Below are 18,216 nucleotides of genomic sequence, written 5' to 3'. Positions count from 1 at the left end.
GGTGCCTTGCTGGTAACATCAGGAAAGCAACAAGATGTCAGTGAGGTTTTTCTGCTTCCTGTTTGCGAAGCAACCCCCCCGCACTCCTTCCCCCCCCCCGCCGCTTTGTGTGGCTCCTGCCGGCGCTCCCCCTGCCCGCTGGCCCCGCTGCCCGCTGCCGCGGGGCCCGCGCCCCTGCCCGCCGCCCAGGGAGACGTCCCGCTCCCCCGCCGGCCGGCCGGCCCGGCCGGGCGATGTGCCGGGCTGCCGGGGCTGCTCTCCGGCTGGGAGGAGGCAGGCAGGGAGGGAGGGAGGGAGGGAGGGAGGCGGGAGCCGCGCTCTGCTCCTTAGCGGCGGGGCGGGAGGCGGGGGCTGCGCTCGGCGCTCGGCTTTTGTTTGCCGCCGGCGAGGCGATCCCCACCTCCTGGCCCTCCGTGACGAAGCGGGGCTGCGGGGCTGCGGGGCAGACAAAGCGCCCGGCAGGACGGCGAGGGGCAGAGGGGAAGGAAGGGTGCTGCCCGCGGGGCCGCGCAGCGTCGCGCAGGGGAGGAGCCGGCAGCACCGCGCCGAGCCGGCACCGCGGCCGGGGATAAACGTATTGCTCCCTGCTTTCGCGGGGCGGGGGCCGAGGGGAAGAGCCGCCGCCGGGACGGCCGCCTCCCCGCCGCTTTGTCACGGAGACCCCCCCAGGCGGGGGCCGGCGGCAGCTGCCGCCCTGCCGGACCCTCCCGCACCGCCGCGCCTCCCCGCGCAGCAGGGGAGGGCGAGAGGGAGGGACGTGCGAGGCTTGTAAACCACACGCTGCCATCGCACCTCCCCTCCCTCCCTCCCTCCTCCCCGCCGGTCTCCGCCGCCCATTGTGCGCCCGGCAGACGGCGAAGACCCAGCTGCCCCGTGCCCGCCCCCGAGCGCCGGGCACCCCCGCCCCGGCACGGCGCGGCGCGGCGCGGCCCGGGGCGGGGGGACACGTCAGGACACACAGGCGTTTCCCCCGCGGCAGAGCCGCCCGCTTGCCCCCGCCGGCCGAGACAGACAGGCCGGGCCGCCGCCGCCCCCCAGCAGAACGAGCGGCGGCCGCGACCTGCTATAAATAAGGCTCAGAGGGAGCGCGGGGCCCGGCTCCCCCCGCACCTCCTTTTATTATTCATCATCGGTGCAGCCTGGGAGTGGGAAACTCCGCTTCCTACTTGCCGCTACGCTCCTGCCGGCTCAGCCCCCGCCCCCTTCCCCCCCTCCGCTCCTCGCTAAGCTCCTTAAAACCCAAGGAAACTTTAGGAAGCGATTCAGCTCGAGCTGCTGCTCGCCTGGGGAGCCGGGCTCCTGCACGCCGGGGCAGCCGAGAGACCTGCCCAGCTTCTGCTCCTGCCGCCGCCCCAGCCCGCGGAGCCCGCTTCCACCTTCCTCCGCGGCGGGATTTAAAACGGCGGCCAGCAAAGGCGCACGGCCGCGTAGCCGCACGGCCCCCGCGCGGAAACGCCGTCGCAAAACACGCACGCACACACACACACAGAGACACAGACACACACACACACACACACACAACACCCTCCTCCGGCTCTCGGCAGCCGGCGGCGCACGCCCGGCACCGCTCCTTCCCTCTTCCCCCGGAGCAGCTCTTCCCCTCCGAGAGAGACGGGGGAAAAAGTTTGTCCGCTCCCCCCGCCCCTGCCCGTGAGAAGTTGCGAAGCCAGCCGGCAGCCCCCCGCTCGCCCAGCCGGCCCGCGGCCCTGCCGCCGCCGAAGTTGAGCCCAGCCCCGTCCCCCTCCGGAAAGCGAGGGGGGCGACCTCCAGCTCACCCCGGCGAGAGACCGGGCGCGGACAGCCGCCCCCCCGGCCGCATCCCCTTACCATGATCAGCGTGTGGTTCCTCTGCTCCGCCGCGGCAGGCTCGGCATCTTGCTGCTGTTTGCTCTGATGCTGCTGCTTGCTGCCGCCGCCGCCGGTGCCCGTTTTCTTGGCCCTCTGCTCCAGGGTCCGCTGGTAGAGGCTCACCGTGTCCCTGCGCTCCAGCTCCAGCTGCTCCGCCTGGGCTTGCTGGTACCTGCTCTCGCAGTTGACATGGTGCCGCCGGCAGCCCTCGATGCGCTGCCTCAGCCGCTCCACCACCGTGCTGTGCTTGGGAATGCCGCCGCCGCCGCCGTTCGCGTTATTGTTACCGGGAGCAGCGGCAGGAGGACCGTGGGGAGTGCTGTTAACCCCGATACCGGCCCCGCCGGCCCCGCTGAGGCTGCTGTTCAGGTTATTGTTGATGCAGATACTGCTGCCATTCGCGGCGGCAGCGGGGGCTGCAAAATCCCCCATCCTCTTCCCCGTGCACACTATTTTGGAAGAACTTTTTATCCTACCCTTCGCACACACACACTCTCCTCCGGGGTCCTGATGGGATACTTTTTAGAGAACCGGGGGGGGGGAGGGGGCACCACCATGTATCAGGGAAACAGCGATCCCAAGCAAATGTTTCTCTTTCCCCCCAGCCAATCCCTCTCGAGAAGCTCCAAAACATTAAAAAGAGAGAGGGGGGGAGGGAGGGAAATAAAGAGAGAAGGTGCTAAAAGGTTATCACCAGCAACACAACCAACAAACACACACAAAAAAGCAGCACAACAAACTAAGCAGCAGCAATTCGGGTAGCAAACTCCGGGAGATATCAGACCAGTTCCTTTCCTCCTTTTTCTTTTTTATAATCCATCACTTCAAAATAGACTCCATGAGATTTCCGGAGGTTTTGCCAAAAGCCTTCTCTCCCCATGTATAAAGAGAAACACACGCGCCCCTCCACACGCACACACCGATGCACACACGCCCGTTCACACGCACGTTCGCACACACACATCCAAGCACAAGCACACGCGGGGCACACGCGGCACACTCACTCGCGCTCCCCGGCACCAAAAGACAGGCAAAGCCGCTTTCTTATTGTATTTTCCTTCTAGAAAAAAGTTTTGGTGTTTATGCCGCACCGTGTTCGCAAAGTACTTTGGCCGCTCGGTTGCATTTCAACAGGAACCTAAATAGCAAATCCTCGGGCTGGGGGAAGTAAACACATGAACAATCCGGGCCGAGCTGGAAAAAAAGTAGAGCTCTGAAGTCTTTGCCGAGCTGATACAGCCTAGCGCTTTGCTCTGCTTTGCTTGCTGCTGCTCCTCCTGCCACCATCACAATGATCAAATGCTCTCCTCCTCCACCTCCTCCTCCTCCATGCCAGCGGAGTGATATCAGGACAGGAGCGCTCAGTAAACACCGCAGCAGCACCAGCACCACCACCAGCAGCAGCAGCAGAAGCAGCAGCAGCAGCAGCAGCAGCAGCAGCTCCTCCAGGCCGTGAGGCAGACCCGGGGACAAGGTGCAAAACCCGGCACGGACGTCGCCCAGCAGGAGCGGACATGGCGCTCCCCCCCTCGGCCCCCGCCGCTGCGCTCAGGCCCGGCAGCGGCGCGGGGCGCCCGCGGGCGCGGGGCGGTGGCGCCGGGCAGGGCCGGGCCGGGCCGGGCCGGGCCGGGCGGAGCGGAGCGGAGCGGAGGAGCGGGGGCCGCCACCTGCCGCCCCCGGGCCGCCCCGCCGCCCCCCGCTGCGCGCCGGGGCTCCCGCGCCGCGCCGCGCCGCCCTCCGCGCGGGGGCAGGCGGGGCGGGCGGCCGCCTCAGCCGGCCGGCAGACGGGGCCCGGCGGGGGGCGCGCTCCGTGCCGGGGCTCGGCGCTGCGGCGGGGCGCGGCGGGCACCCGGGGGCGGGCGGGCAGCGCCCGTCCTGAGCCCCGGCTCTCGGCCGGCGGCGGCGGCGGAGGGGGCGGAGGGCCCGCAGCCCCCGGGCGGGCGGGCGGGCGGCGGCGCCGGGCGCAGCCCGACGGGGCCCCGCGGCCGCCGGCGAGCTGCCCCCCGCGGCGGGGCGGCGTGTGCCGCCTTCCCCTCCCGTGTAAACTGTTGCGTAAGGGGAGCGCGGAGCGCTGTGCCGCCCCGACACCGGGCTGAACTTTCTATTTTAGACGGCAGAAGAAACATGACACGTTGGGCAGGAACATTTTTCCGAGCGAACGGTGGCTGCCTCCATGTAGAGCGCGGGTGATTAATGCATCAAGAATAACGTCCCGGGAACCTAGTTTTAAACCGTTTCGCAGACAAAGCTATCGCACGCACAATTTCAACTGACTGCTGTTTTCGAACTAGCACTGTGAGCTACGCACCTCCAGTTCTTCGTTTTTGTTTTTGTTTTTTTTAAACACACCTCTACAAAACAGAATTATCTCAGGGAGACACCCGTGTTCTCCAATGTGCAGCTGGAAATAAAGAAAATAGGGAACTCATACATTAGTCATGAGATCTGATTTAAACCATCTTCATTTCTGCCATTGCAGATTAGCATAGGACACTATTTCTAAGCTACTGACAGTGGTGAAGAGCCGTCTTTGTCTTCTTTAAGTGCTCAGCAATATGAAATTTGGTTTTCATTTCATCCCTATTTCAACAATTCCTGACTATGTTGAGATGGAAAATAATAGCGGACAAATAAAATTGGTAATTAGCACCTTCCCTGCGTTGGGACTAATGAGCATGTCTGTTCCCCCACCCCAAACTTTTCTTCAGTATCAGTTTGAGAACCAAAGTGAGGCTACTTACTGCTCTTCGTGATCACCGATAACCACTTTATCACAAAACAAACAGGGAAAAATTACGGCTCTGCTCAGAAGCAGCCTAAGAGCGAGGGGAAACTGGAAATCCTGCGTCATTTACAAAGATGGGTATCTCTGTTAATTTGGAGCTGGGGGATGTGTTGTAAGCCCTTCAGTAACTATTCCTCTCCATCTGACTCCACAAGACAACAGATTATTGGGTTGTATAGGAATATATATGAAAAGATTGAATGTAAGAACTGACGGGGGAAAAAGGAGGAGGGGGCTTTCTTGGTTTTCTTTTTTTTAATTGTTTGTTTTTGAAATGGAAAGTGCCAACAGGCCAGACCCGGAGACAGCTGTGAATTAGGCTTAACTTTGAAAAAGTACTTTTTGGATCCCTCCGCAGTGCCCCCCGCAGCCCGCCAGCGCGCTCGCTGGCAGCCTCACTCCGAAGGCTCTGCAGGCCCAAAGAGCGCTGAAGCCCACAAGAAGATAGAAACGTTTCTTATACCCATGGAGTCAGAAATACATGTAAAAGCAGGGGACTGGGTTTTTTTACAGACTGCTTTTTCATGCATTTTACAGCAGTTGCATTCTTTTCCTGCGACTAGGATAAATACCATTTGTCAATCTATATGGAGTCACACATACATACCTTAACTTTCAGGCTATCACTTTGGCAGCAAACATGGTATTTTTTAAGTGCATGCTGGATTGTTATAGAATGAAATTCCAGCCTATTAAAAATTTAGGAATTTTTAATCTCTTAGCTACGTACCTGGGTTCTGCCAGGCTGCACAGCGCAGGCGTGATGATTTGAGTAACAGAGTTTTGTAGTAATCAGTGCTTAGTGTTAGAAGTTTTGCAAACAGATCAGTCACCAGTTTTGTGAAAAAACATCTGAATACGTTCTAAAAATGGTTGATTCTGATCAAAAAATATTTTTTAACTGGCTGAGGTTAAAAACAAAGCCAAGCAAATATGTATCCATCTATTTCCCCACTCATTTTAACAGCAACAGTGGTGACACTTGCATTATTCTATGGTACAACCTTTCATAAGATAAAGCACTATCCCCTATACCTAAAAACAATCAATAGAATCAGCATTTCATAAAAAATGTTGTTTTACAGCTGTCATCCAGCACCTAAGCGCTAACTAAAAATTTTCATCCAACAGGAGAGTTTTCTTTTAAAGCCAAGTATTGAATGGCAACTGTAAAATAGAATAATAGAGACAAGATTTCACAGTTCATTTTCGTATCACTTTTATTTTAAGGATACTTCCACAAAGAGTTACCAGCTTCAGAAAAACTAAGGCCAAAACGAGCTCTTTAGGGAACTATTTAAAGTCAATTTTTGTGAAGGACAACACTTCTGCTAAGCCACTGAGTCCGAATAAATAAAAACAGGAAAAAACCCTCAGATTATAGCCTGGGCAATGCAAGAAATAGAGAGATCTCAGTGTTGTTCTAGTACTGATTATTGTCATTAAAACAGATGTTCTTCACAACCTTGACCAAATAACTCTGTTCTGTAATCAGACACAAGCACAGACTCACTCGTGATAGATGTGTGCCCTTACATTTATGACCGTGGACTTATGGACACTCACCTCTTATGCAGTAATTTACTTTGCATGCACAAATGTGTATATTTGCTCTATACCTTTTCCCCCCCTCCCTGCACATCAGCTTTAGAAAACTGTCTTCACAATTGGAATTTCAAAAGAATCAAATATATCAGAATTCTAAGTGATGTAAGATGAACTTGCTGATGCCAGCAGTTGAACACTAATGCCTACCGGTATCAGCTGACAGGACACTAATTACTAGTTACAGGAGATGATTGCTTGGTAAAGGATCTATTCAGTGAGTTACGATTTTGAAAAATTATAAAGTACAGGCCCGATCTGTGAAAAGATACGCAGTATGAAAATACAGCATACGTTCTCAAGATGATTATCATGACAGAGATCTGTCTAATTAGGAAGAATCTATTTTAATGCTAAGATATGAAAGAGCCCAGCTGGGAGAGGAATTTAGAGGAAGACACAGAAACATGACTGTTAAGCTGACAGCAAGTGCAGCCTAAGCATGTTCCAATGACAGCTTCTAAAAAAAAATTTCATCTCAGCATTTAATCAATAGTGGTTTCAGAACAAGTACAGCCTTACAGATAATCTAGCTAGTCATATTAGTGGGAGGAGCTCCATAAATAATACAGAAAATATGCCTTTGCAGAGCAACATACTGAGACCACTTTCCTTTGGTCAGCTGAGCTAAGGGTTATCCAGTAGATGGGCAACATTAAAAATATCACCATGAGGATAAACATGAACCCCACTCTATTAGAAACCACTCTTTAGTTCCTGGCGCTGCCAGTCAGGTTGGAAACTGCAATCGTTGTGGCAGCAAGTTTCAAACCATCTTGGGCAACAGATTAACCTTCAGAGTGGCCGCCTGGGTAGAAACCTTTCTGAAAGCTCCTACTATAATTAAATGGTTTATGTCTAAATCGATGGATGACATGGTGACACAGGCATCTGCTGGAAGGCGAACCCAGAGTCAACCACGCAGTGTGTTCGCTGAATATAACTTTGAAAACCAGCTAACAGACACTTTTTGGGTCTGCAAGAAGCAGCTTTCTTATACAGCGAAAAGGGTTTCAGAAGATTTCTGCTGAAGGTTCTCTTGGATAGGGTGCTATCTAACTGAGCAAATGAGATGTACTTCAGTTACTACCACAAGCTATTTAAGTGCATGTTGCCTAATACATCCTTAGTCAAAAAAGAATAATAGTGTCATTTGGAGAGTAGTTAAGGCAAAGCCCTATAGTTGAGAGTTGACTGAAAACAAAAAACCCCACAACCTCCACGAATGTATCTGTGAAATCCAACTACAGCATGGCAAAAATTCTCATGACAGCTGGGGTGGCCACGAGCTACGGCTGCCAGAACATCCAGAGCTGTAGGAATTCTTCAAGGGATGACCCAAGTCTGGAGCAAAAGAAGTTGCTCTAAATAGTTAAAGAAAAAGTCATCAAGGCTGCAAAGGAACAGAAGAACAAAACAATACAGGGAGGAAGGGGAAGCAACAAAGAAAACCAGAAAGTGAGTTAAAATTGCAAAAGTCAGAGCTTTAAGGCATTGCAGAAAGTGGAGCGATCACTATGTGTAAATACAAATAAACCCAAAACACCCTTGAAACTACACACTTCCCAGCCTATGCATTTCAAGTTGTAGAACATAGGGAATCCAAGTCAGAATTTTTACAAAATCTTCCAGTTGTGAACAACACTGAAGGCTCCAATTCAGCAAGGTATTATAGCAGGACGGGCACATGGATCGAGACACACACATACCTAAGGACTCTGCTGAATCAGGGCTGAAAAATATGGGGAAGGAATGCAAAATGTGTACTCGTTCTCTCCTGTCCTGATTAGAGATAGGCCACAACAAGAACATTAAAAAAAAAAAAAGTGAATGCCATGAATTGGCATTGTTACCCATGCACTATCCTGTCAGATTAATGCTATTGAAATACATCCTAGTTTAAGAAGCAGAATTAAGGTAATTAGTCCCGATATACCACAGTATATCTTTCTGTTATTTTGAAAATCTGGTTCTGGAGCTAACAGCTGTAGGAGATATCCATGGAGAGAGCTAGCAGAGAGCTTGAAGGGGAGAAAGGAAAATCGTTGCTCGGGCACAGGCCTCATCTAAGCCTTTGATCTGTCACACTGATCTCAAGAGAATAACGGGGTTGGAATGGAGGATCCAGGGGGGTGGAGGGGGGGGAGAGAGAGAGAAGAAAGGACACTAGGAAAAATCCCAGAGAGATGCTTCTGGGGGTTCCTTGCGGCTTACAATAGAAATATATGTGAAGGAACTTAAATTTCTTTAGCCATTCTCATACTAAGTAGCCCACTGCTGCTCAGTAAAGACTCCCCCATTTCCATTTAGCTTGAATTAACAGGGCAACAAACAAAAATCCCTCGTCAATAAAATCGAATGCCAACTTTGGTGATGAGGAAGCAGCTGAGGGATATTTTTTTTTCTCTCTCCAAGGCAATTGCTGTTTAGATGTCAGCCATTTATAAGAATTTCAGAGTGAACATGATCACTTTGAATTTTCTGAGCCAGAAGAGAGACTGAGCCTATTGAAAACTATCGTTCATCCTCCTTCATATGGGAGACTGATGATTGTTCTGTGATCCTCGGCATAACCAATCAAGTTTAATATTCAAACAAGAACATTTTTATAAGTTCTTAAATTACAAGGAAACAGAAATAAAGGGTCATTTTCCACAGTGGTAATTTTTAATGAGATATGTGTAAGTTCAGTCTTCAAGATAGAGAAATACAGTATTTTCCTCCCTGTCCCAGTGTGCTGTCAACACCATTGTTTCATTGAAACTGCTATAGTTACAATCTACAAATGTATGCGATAAGTGTATCGCATACATTTACAAACCTGTATTAAAAGTACATCACTGAGGTTGCAGTCTCGCAGTCAATGAATTTAAAACCACCAAAATCAAAGCGCTTGTGCAATCTTTATTTGGCTTCCTTGCGCAATCCACAGCATGATGAAGTCTTCAAATACGCCCTTACACGCTATTTTTCCACAGGATGTTTGCTTCATTCTGTACACAGAATTGTCAGTGCTCACCAGTGAGCAGCTATTTAATACATTTTTTCCTTTTCGTTCCACATATCACCTCATGTCTATTTACTAATTCAAACCCTGTTCACAGACATTCATTTCCTCAGAATGGCCACCGCTACTGCTCCTGAGTGTTTCATGTGTACCAATAAACTGATTTTCACAATTCATTGCAAGTGAGAGGACAGTGCTCTTACTCACGTTAGAGACTGGAAACTGAAACAAAGATGTTAAGCTGAAAAGTTTTGCTAAAATGCCTCATTTGAGCTGATTTTTTTTTTTTTAAGACTTAAACAACTTGAAGTCCACCGTGTTTTATAAGAGCAGCCTGCATCAACTTCAGTTGAATGTGTAGGTGCTTAGCATTTCTGCTAGGCAGAACCCCCTTCTCAAGTCAGGTACCTGGAAAACAAGGAACGCAATTAGTGATCATCTGCAAGAAGCAGAGTTTACGTCAACTGAGTAGCATCACTTAAGACAGCTCAAACATTTCACCTCAAACACATATAGTTCAGTAAATTATAGGCAAACCCAGAAATTAGACCTTATAGGAAAGAAAGAAAATATTACATGCTGGTTTTCAGTAATATTTTAAAAGAAATCTTTTTGTCCCACTTTTTCTGTAGACACACCTTTCAAATAGCCTTTGCTGAAGCAAAGTCAAAATGTGCTGGGTTTAGAAAATACTGCTCAGGGAAAGTTTACCTGAAGCCAGAAAACGCTAAAGAGTTAAGACATTAAAATAACATGAAAATCCCTAAAAGGATACAGAAAAGATCCCTGTTCATGCTTGGTCATATTAACCAAAATACAAAAACCAGTAACTACTAGCTACATTAAAAACCAAGCCCGTGTTCAGGCTATTTCCAGAGTCACTAAAGTTACTAGACAGCATTCATCAGAAGTCTAGGACGCCTCCCATCTTAGCTCAGGCTTGCAGTTAACTAATGGTTTACAGCAAACAACAGCTGATTAGATTCCAGTTAGACAGGAAAAAAAAATCCTTCTCATAGTATGAATAGTGAGACTTTAAATAGATTACTTATGGAGGCTGTTGAGTCTCCATCACTGAAAGCTTTAGGAACAGGTTAGACAAATTTGTCAGTAAGGACACAAATGTAATTGGTTTTGCCATGGAACAGGGCGATGGATTAGGTGACTTCTTAACGTTCCTTCTGGTCCTAACTTTTCATAACATTACCATTATTTAGGGAGCTTGAAAGTTATAAATATATTTAAGCTGTTAATAACTTTGTTTATTTAATTCTGACTTTGATGTACAATGAGAAGGTTACATACGAACTTATGCGTTGGTTCAGACCACAGCTCCATCCAGCACAGAGCTCTATCTCCCACAGTAACCATGGGAGTGGACACTCAGGAAAAATAAGGACAGGGCAAGCACATACTGCCCACAGCCTTCAAACACTTTCAAGTTAGGTTATGTGATTTACCTAGTTAGTAGACTCTACAGCATTTCTTCCAAGTTATTTTCCAGTCTCTCCTTGCATCTCTATAAACTCCTTGATCCGGAAAGTCATTTGAGGAGGAGTACCATAGGTCCACATAGGTTGTGTGAAGAACTGGTTCCTCTGGTTTGTTGTGAATGAAGCTCTTACTAACTTCTTCCAATATCCCTCATGCTTGTGTTAGAAGAGACAGTGAAAAGCCAATCCCACTCCACTTCTCTCCAGACCTCTCAGTTGTGCAGACCTCTTCTTACGTTCGCCCTATGTCATGTTTTTTTCCAAATGAAGATTCTCGGCTATTCAATGGATGGAGTTCCTTGCATGTTGTAATGGAAGCCACAGTATACCTCTGATCACCTTTGTCATCTCTGAATACTTTTCAGTTCTAGTATGTCCTGTCCAAGATAAATGGACAGAACTGCATGCAGTATTCAAGTGTGTAAACCTTGGCTTTTTACAGTAGCATATGGACTTGAACAGTAAGCATAATGATCCTTTCTGTTTTGTTCTCTATTTGCTTCTTAATAATTTCTAACCTATTATTTTTTTTTTCTTCAACTACTACTAAGTGATATTTTCATGGAACTGTCTACCATAACCCAAATGTCTTGTTTCTGAAGACCTTTGGGCCATCTTAGAAACAATGCAAGATGTGACGATAGGATTATTCTTCCCCAAATGTATCACTTTACAATTATCTACACTGAATTGCACCTGTTGTTTTATTGTACAGTTAATCTCTCTGCAAGCTATGCAGTCTCCCTTGTCCTTACCACCTTGCATAACCTCCTATCATCAGCAAAGCTTTGTCACCTCACTGATCACTTCCCTTCTCCAGGTCATTTAAAAATATATTGAACAGTACAGCTCCCAAGATAGAGACCATATGGAATTTCACTGGTGATCTCCCTCCTGTGCAAGAACTGACCATTTACTTCCATCCAATGATGGTCTACCCTCTGTTCACATCTTTTAAATCATATTCTCATCCATTCCAGCATCTTCCTTCTTATGCCAGTGACATTCTTGTGTTGCTTGGTTTTCCTAAAACACTTTGATAAAAAGTTCTGTCAAAAGTCTTTTGGAAATCCAAGTTGACTGTATCAGTCAGATGATCCTCATCTACATATCGCTGACCTCTTCAGAGAACTCTGAGAGCTTTGTTAACTCTCACTGATTAGATAATATTTATTCAGGTAGATACTAATTCTCTCTCTTATTACAATATCTACTCATTCACCTGGAACAGATGTCAAATTTTCGTTTGCTGGATACCCTTGGAACCTTTCTTAATGACTGACATCACATTTGACACTTTCTGATTTTCACGTCCTGAGGAATATTGAAGAGACAGGTTACATGCTGCTATTAGTAGATATTTCATCCCTGAGTTCTCTTAGAATTCTTGGGTGAATCCTTCAGATCCTGGAGATTCATCTGTATTCATCTGCCTTTTGTACCATTACCTCTTCCAGATACTTCAATTTCGGAGACATTCTCTGCGGAGTACCCTGAATGCCCCAAAAGGGCTCTGGAAGGACAATTTCCCTGATTTCTTCCACAGTGAACAAGGATGCAAATGGTTCAGCTTCTCTCCAGTGACCTTGTCCTTCCTAAGAGTTCATTTTATACCCTTGTCATATTCAGACTCACTGACAATTTTTTTTCCCTCCTGATGCGTTGGAAGAAGGATATTCAACTATTTTTTATTCTCTTAGCTAGTTAGGTCTCAGACTCATCTTTGGTCTGCCTAATAATAATTTTAATAGTATATCTGTCAGTGGTTATGATACTTTTGTTTTTTTTAATTTGGATGTGTCTTTAGCTTTTGGAAGGACACCGTCTTCTTTCTAATAGCTTCTCTTTGCTGTTTGGCCATGACTGCCTCTTTTTACTTTCTCAGGCATGTCCAGTAAATCATGTGTGTTGGCGTTGTGCTTCTTCTTTGGTGTCCTTCTGTAATCTTCATGCCCCCTTTACGGATTTAATTGTCTTGGGTGCCACTCTTTGTTTATTCTTGGTAAACTTTCTCATTTTTACATAGTTCCCCATGTTGAAATGAACACAACAGTGGTGGGCATTTTGTCCTCTATTGCTCCCCAAAGATATTGAATCCAAGAGTGTTATGTCATTCTTAAAGAGCAGTCTTAACGTTCAGCAAGATATATATGCATATATGGATATATACACATACGTATGTGCGTGTGTGTGTATATATATATGTATTCATTATATATAATTGTGCAAATTGCAATATAGGGCAGAAGTGGCTGGTAAACTGGGAAGCAACTGTGAAAGGACTTCTGGGTCTTCCCGGATATAACCAGACATGAGTGAGGGTTCATTGGGATCTGATCTCATTTCTGAGCTTGCCAGAAATATACACTGATAATAATTGGCATTTATTGCACGTAGCTCTCAAACCCTTCTAAGCATCATTATTCCTCTTTGCAGAGCAATTATGAGCCAGAGAAGAGTGAAGTGACAAAAGACAGTACCTACGATTCTTCATTTCACTCTGCTACCTGCATTGGCATCTCCTTTCTTTACTAGGAACCACTAACTTTGCAAACTATTGGGGGCATTGCTTTCAAATCATGCTATTATAATTATAGTTGATTTTATGTGGTAAACGTGCCCAGATGAGGTGTTAACATCCTTATTTGCAGTCCCTCTTTTGTCTGCATATAACAAATATTTGTGTTGTAACAATATAACATAGCATGATTTTCATGCAATAGATATTTTAAGGTAACTTGTTAGTTTCTTAAGCTTATTTTGCATTTCATAGCTCAACAAGGCATTCTGATTGAATAAGGCGATACAGACACAAAGCCCATGTTATTGGGGCTTTGAGCTCATGGATGGTATCGTGGTTCATATGGTACATATTCTAGAGAAATCTAGCACTACAGACCAAGAATACCAAAGCACCATCTTTGCATAAGTAGACAGTCTATAAACAATACTCCGTAAAACAGGAAATAAATAACAGCATTTTTAACTTTTCCATGGTGTAGCATTGAAACCTAGGTGTATAGATTTTTTTTTTTGCCTATTTCTTGTCCTATGAGATGTACAGTCATTCCTTGTCCACTTCACCTTTCTGACTCCCATTTCTTCTATTAACCTATGTTACTCATCCAGAACTCAGTAAAAAACTGCCTTAGTTTTGCATGTCTGACTCACAGGGAGATAACCTGTCAGCACAATAATTTTGCATATTGGTCTATACTGATCTAGGGTCTCCACCATTTTTTCACAGTAACTTGCATATTGGTATTTTAAGTTTGTCGTGGTTTAACCCCAGTTGGCAGCTAAGCACCACGCAGCCGCCCGCTCACCCTCCCCCCTCCCAGTGAGATGGGGGAGAGAATCAGAAAAGCACAAGTAAGAAAACTCATGGGCTGAGATAAGAACAGTTTAATAATCAAAATATAATATTAATATTAATATTAATAGTAATATTAATATTAATAATAACAATAATAATAATAATAATAATAATGATGATGATGAAGAAAAGGAAAATAACGTGCTAGAGAGAGGAACAAAACCCAGGGAAAAACAAAAAAACAAGTGATGCAACTGCTCACCACCCGCTGACCGATGCCCAACCCATCCCCGAGCAGCGATCGCTGCCCCCCGGCCAACTCCCCCCAGTTTCTATACTGAGCATGACGCCATATGGTATGGAATAGCCCTTGGGCCAGTTTGGATCAACTGTCTTGGCTGTGCCCCCTCCCAGCTTCTTGTGCACCCGGCAGAGCATGGGAAGCTGAAAAGTCCTTGACTAGTGTAAACATTACTTAGCAACAACTAAAACATCAGTGTGCTATCAACGTTAGTCTCATCCTAAATCCAAAACACAGCACTATATTAGCTACTAGGAAGAAAATTAACTCTATCCTAGCCGAAACCAGGACAAAGTTCTAGGTCAGTACACTGACCACAGTTTAATTTTGGGGGTAGAGTTACTTGCTTCACTAGCCAACCAATTTGTCTTGCCAAGACCTGCAAATGATAGAATATAGGAAGGTAGGACCTTTTCATTACAGGTCTGGTGGGTTTTTTTTTAATCTACATTTCCTTTCCAGAAAAGGAAACACATGCTGCCTCAGCTAGTATGGCACCAGAAGATTGACGCTTTTTTCTCTGAATTGACTTCTATCAGCCATTGTCAATTATCAGTTAAAGCAGGGTCACAGACCTTACTTCCACAGAGAAGAAAAAGCTGAACTGTACACTACCCAGGGGGTAGTATTTATCAGCCCTTCCAATACTCTCAGACACTAGATGTAGTTTTATTTAGTAATGCTTTGATGCTAAGTCAAGCTCTGTGTCGCATATCATCTCAAGCTGGAATACCCAGAAGTTACTCCCTTTAACCCCATCTTACCAGTTTTGTCCCAAGTGTAGCTATGCACATTGCCAGCTGCCAAAAAAAAAAAAAAAAAGGCCTTCTTTGGCAGGGTTTCTTTGGTGTTTAATAGCATGCTGCTGCTTAAATTTCTATGTCAGTGTCACACCATTCAGTTGCTGTATGGATTAGGTACCTTTACGTGCATAAGGGAATCTCATGATCTGTGAAAATTAATCTAGTTGAATATTGTATTTGTGAAAGCATCTAACTTTGCGCAGATAGGAAAAAAACAAGAAGAGACCTGAAAAGTATAGAGTATCATTCCATAAATAGCAAAGGTACTGAATTGGCAGAGTTAATTATTCTTCAGCTGTCCACGTCATTTTGTTACTAAATGAACAGTCCGTTAGAATGTATACTAGCTCTAGAGACTTTTTTATTTGTACATGGTTCTTCAATATAACTTTATAGCACTGACACTGAGAAGCCAAAAACTGGATACACAGTTTCCCCATTTTTCTGTCTTGTGACTCAGAAAGAGGACTGTCATCTCTCCCACATTGCCTGGTACAGTAACTTGATTGGAATGTCATCTCCAAGACACAGTAACAATAGAAGTTTGGTACTCCACCAATATTTAAAACTCCCTTACAGTCATTGCTAATTTACTGATTCTTAGCTCTGCTGAATCAGCATCACTGAAAGCAATGTCTCCCCTTAATCACTGACAGAAAGCAGTGCCTCTGCAAGGGCAGAGTCAACAAAGAACAGGATTAGGGTAGACTGACAGTAGCTGTATCAACTCTTATACAATCGTTTTAAAATTATCTAAAATCACTAACCTTTCACTTCTGGAGCATGAGGTTCAATTCTGTGTTTAGCCATGCATGAAAATGAGTTCAGCAATCTTGGCTTAGCCTCCACAGAATCATTCATGTAATTTTCCATGATTGGCAGATTTTGCTGTGGAGAAAGAGTGAATATGAATTAGAAAATAAAAGCGAGGTTTTGTCAGGTTGAAAAATCAAACATCAATAAATCTGAATGTCAGAATCACAGAGAGCAAATTCAGATCTGAAAGCTTGGACCTTCGTGCAACCCTCACATGGACGGAATAAAAAATGGAATAGAAGGCGTTGTGTAAGCACAACGTGGCAGTCATCCTGGCGTCAATGGAGCAGTCACTGAAACAGTACTGTGAGTAGGATGGTGGCATACCAATGGACTACTCCTGAACTCTACCCCTCAAAATGCATGGCGTCTTCTTATCCACAGGAGGTGCTCTTGGTATTGCCCACTCAAGTACAGCAGGCAGCTTTGTGCCTCAAACATGCCCTACATTTTGCGAAGGCCAGCAGCCCTGCTTCACCTGTCGCCATGAATTGTGTCACCTGTCGCCATGAATTGTGGGGTGCTGCTAGAATCAAAAAGTTAACAGTCTGTTTCTAGACAGTGAGGAAGAGCACGAGTCTCATGAAGTCATGAAGGAGCACTTCCCGAACAATACAGAAATACAACTTAAAACCTATAAATACACATGAAAGAGAAAAAAATAGAAAAGGATAAAAATAAGAGTGAGAGAGAAGTGAAGAATGGCAACCCCTCATCTGTCATAATCCTCCTCTCCCTTGCCTTGGGTGACTAACTCTTAGATCCAAACCTGAGCCTCCTATATGAAATGAACCCAGGTGACAACCACTGAACTACCTCAGTAAGGACAGCAGATAGTCTTTTGACTCAGGCTGCACATACAACTGCTCTGTGATTAACCTTTTCACCTTATGTATAGTTTCTTTTTTTCTTCTTCGACAAATACTAAACTTTGCGTAGTTAGAATTCTTTGAAAGTAACCATACAATGATGCACTGTCGTTTGAAAGTTTAAATGGAACTGAAAAAAGATGGTATCTTTTCTCTTGTGACCCAAATCAAGACACATGCCTGATGCAGATGGTTCTTACATTATACACACTTTCAAGAAGGAACAACGTCCTTATATTTGTTTACACAACATCTGCCACAAAAGGATATGGATTCTGACTGGAGCCCTGTGCATTACTGTAGTATAAACACTGTAAAACTCACCTATACATTTCACTCAGTGCTCTGTCTAAAAAAAAGAGCCCAGGTGAAGAAAAAGAGAGAGAAACACAAGAGTTTGATTGCTTTAACATAAATATTAGCTGCAACTCTTTCTGTAAGATTTAACTGGTTTGCTTCAATAAAAACACTAACAGCATGCATACAGCAGACATTAACAAAGGGGATGTCTAAAGCACCCATCACCTCTGCAGCTCTTCAGATTATATTTAGCACTCCACAGTCATCGTGTTATGTGGGGAACCCTGCAAATCAAACTCTAGCAAATCTAACCATGTTTGTTACTCAGCAAGGAAACTGCTTCTGTTTCCATCCAAACCCTTGTGTGAGATCCTGTCAGATTCACAGCGTAATTCAACCTGTTGTATACTAACTTTGAGGTACAACAACTTTCTACCTTGCACAATGGTAGGCTACATTTAAATTTCTAATAAAGATATTCTGAGCTGTGATTTGTTGTAGAAAATTTTTCATCTGTAGAAATTTTTTAATTATTCTTTTCCCTCCTCTTAGATGTGTCTTCTGCATCCAAGACTATAGAGTTAGGCTGGTGTTAGTGTATTTTTTCCTCTCTGGGTTCTCTGACCATGCGGTCTGCTTTTGGGAAGAGACAGTGCCACTACCACCAGGAGTGAAGTGCCCTGTCATACTTCTATGTTGTAACATAAAGACAACCTTTTAGCCCACCTCTCATTTTCTCAATACTACTTCAAGAACTACCATTTTACAACAAAAAATAAACAAAGCAAAAGAATGACAGCAAAATCTAATTTAACCATCCTTTGGCTAAATCCACCACGCACATTAGAACCTAATCCACCATAGTCTTATTTAAAAATGGGTGGCTGAAAGGTGCCGTAGGATTTATAAAAAGAAAACAGATTGTCTCAGAGTCTGATGCCAAATAACTCATTGCCTGAGTTATCACTCTTCAATCAAAAAGTATATGAAGAAACTACATAAGTCATTTAGACAGCAGTCACCATGGAGTTATGCTGGCCTCTCATGTCAGTGATGAAACAGCCAAATTCCCT

The 18,216-nt window shown here is 45.8% G+C and overlaps 1 protein-coding gene and 1 long non-coding RNA gene across 6 annotated transcripts in view; both read right to left on the bottom strand.

Moving 5' to 3' along the window:
• Positions 1-4,640, bottom strand: part of MAML3 (mastermind like transcriptional coactivator 3) — a 255,894-nt gene extending 251,254 nt beyond the window's left edge. For 3 of the 5 annotated variants that reach the window (XM_072862327.1, XM_072862328.1, XM_072862330.1), the window contains exon 1: positions 1,828-2,849. In XM_072862327.1, coding sequence (XP_072718428.1) covers positions 1,828-2,280 — 453 coding nt within the window. In that variant the 5' untranslated portion in view covers positions 2,281-2,849. Of the gene's footprint in view, positions 1-1,827; positions 2,850-4,589 lie in introns of those variants that run through there. The other 2 variants (XM_072862333.1, XM_072862332.1) reach the window with 2 other exon arrangements.
• A 4,457-nt stretch (positions 4,641-9,097) lies between these two features.
• LOC140652052 (uncharacterized) lies at positions 9,098-16,048 on the bottom strand. Its single transcript, XR_012042641.1, has 3 exons — positions 15,926-16,048; positions 15,120-15,155; positions 9,098-9,653 (listed from the first exon to the last, which is right to left on the bottom strand). It is a non-coding gene; the product is annotated as an uncharacterized lncRNA (long non-coding RNA).
• Positions 16,049-18,216: the final 2,168 nt, after the last annotated feature.

The sequence above is a fragment of the Ciconia boyciana genome, chromosome 5, assembly GCF_034638445.1.
Source record: "Ciconia boyciana chromosome 5, ASM3463844v1, whole genome shotgun sequence".
NCBI classification, from domain to species: Eukaryota; Metazoa; Chordata; class Aves; order Ciconiiformes; family Ciconiidae; genus Ciconia; species Ciconia boyciana.
This window is presented reverse-complemented; position numbering and strand designations above follow the sequence as displayed.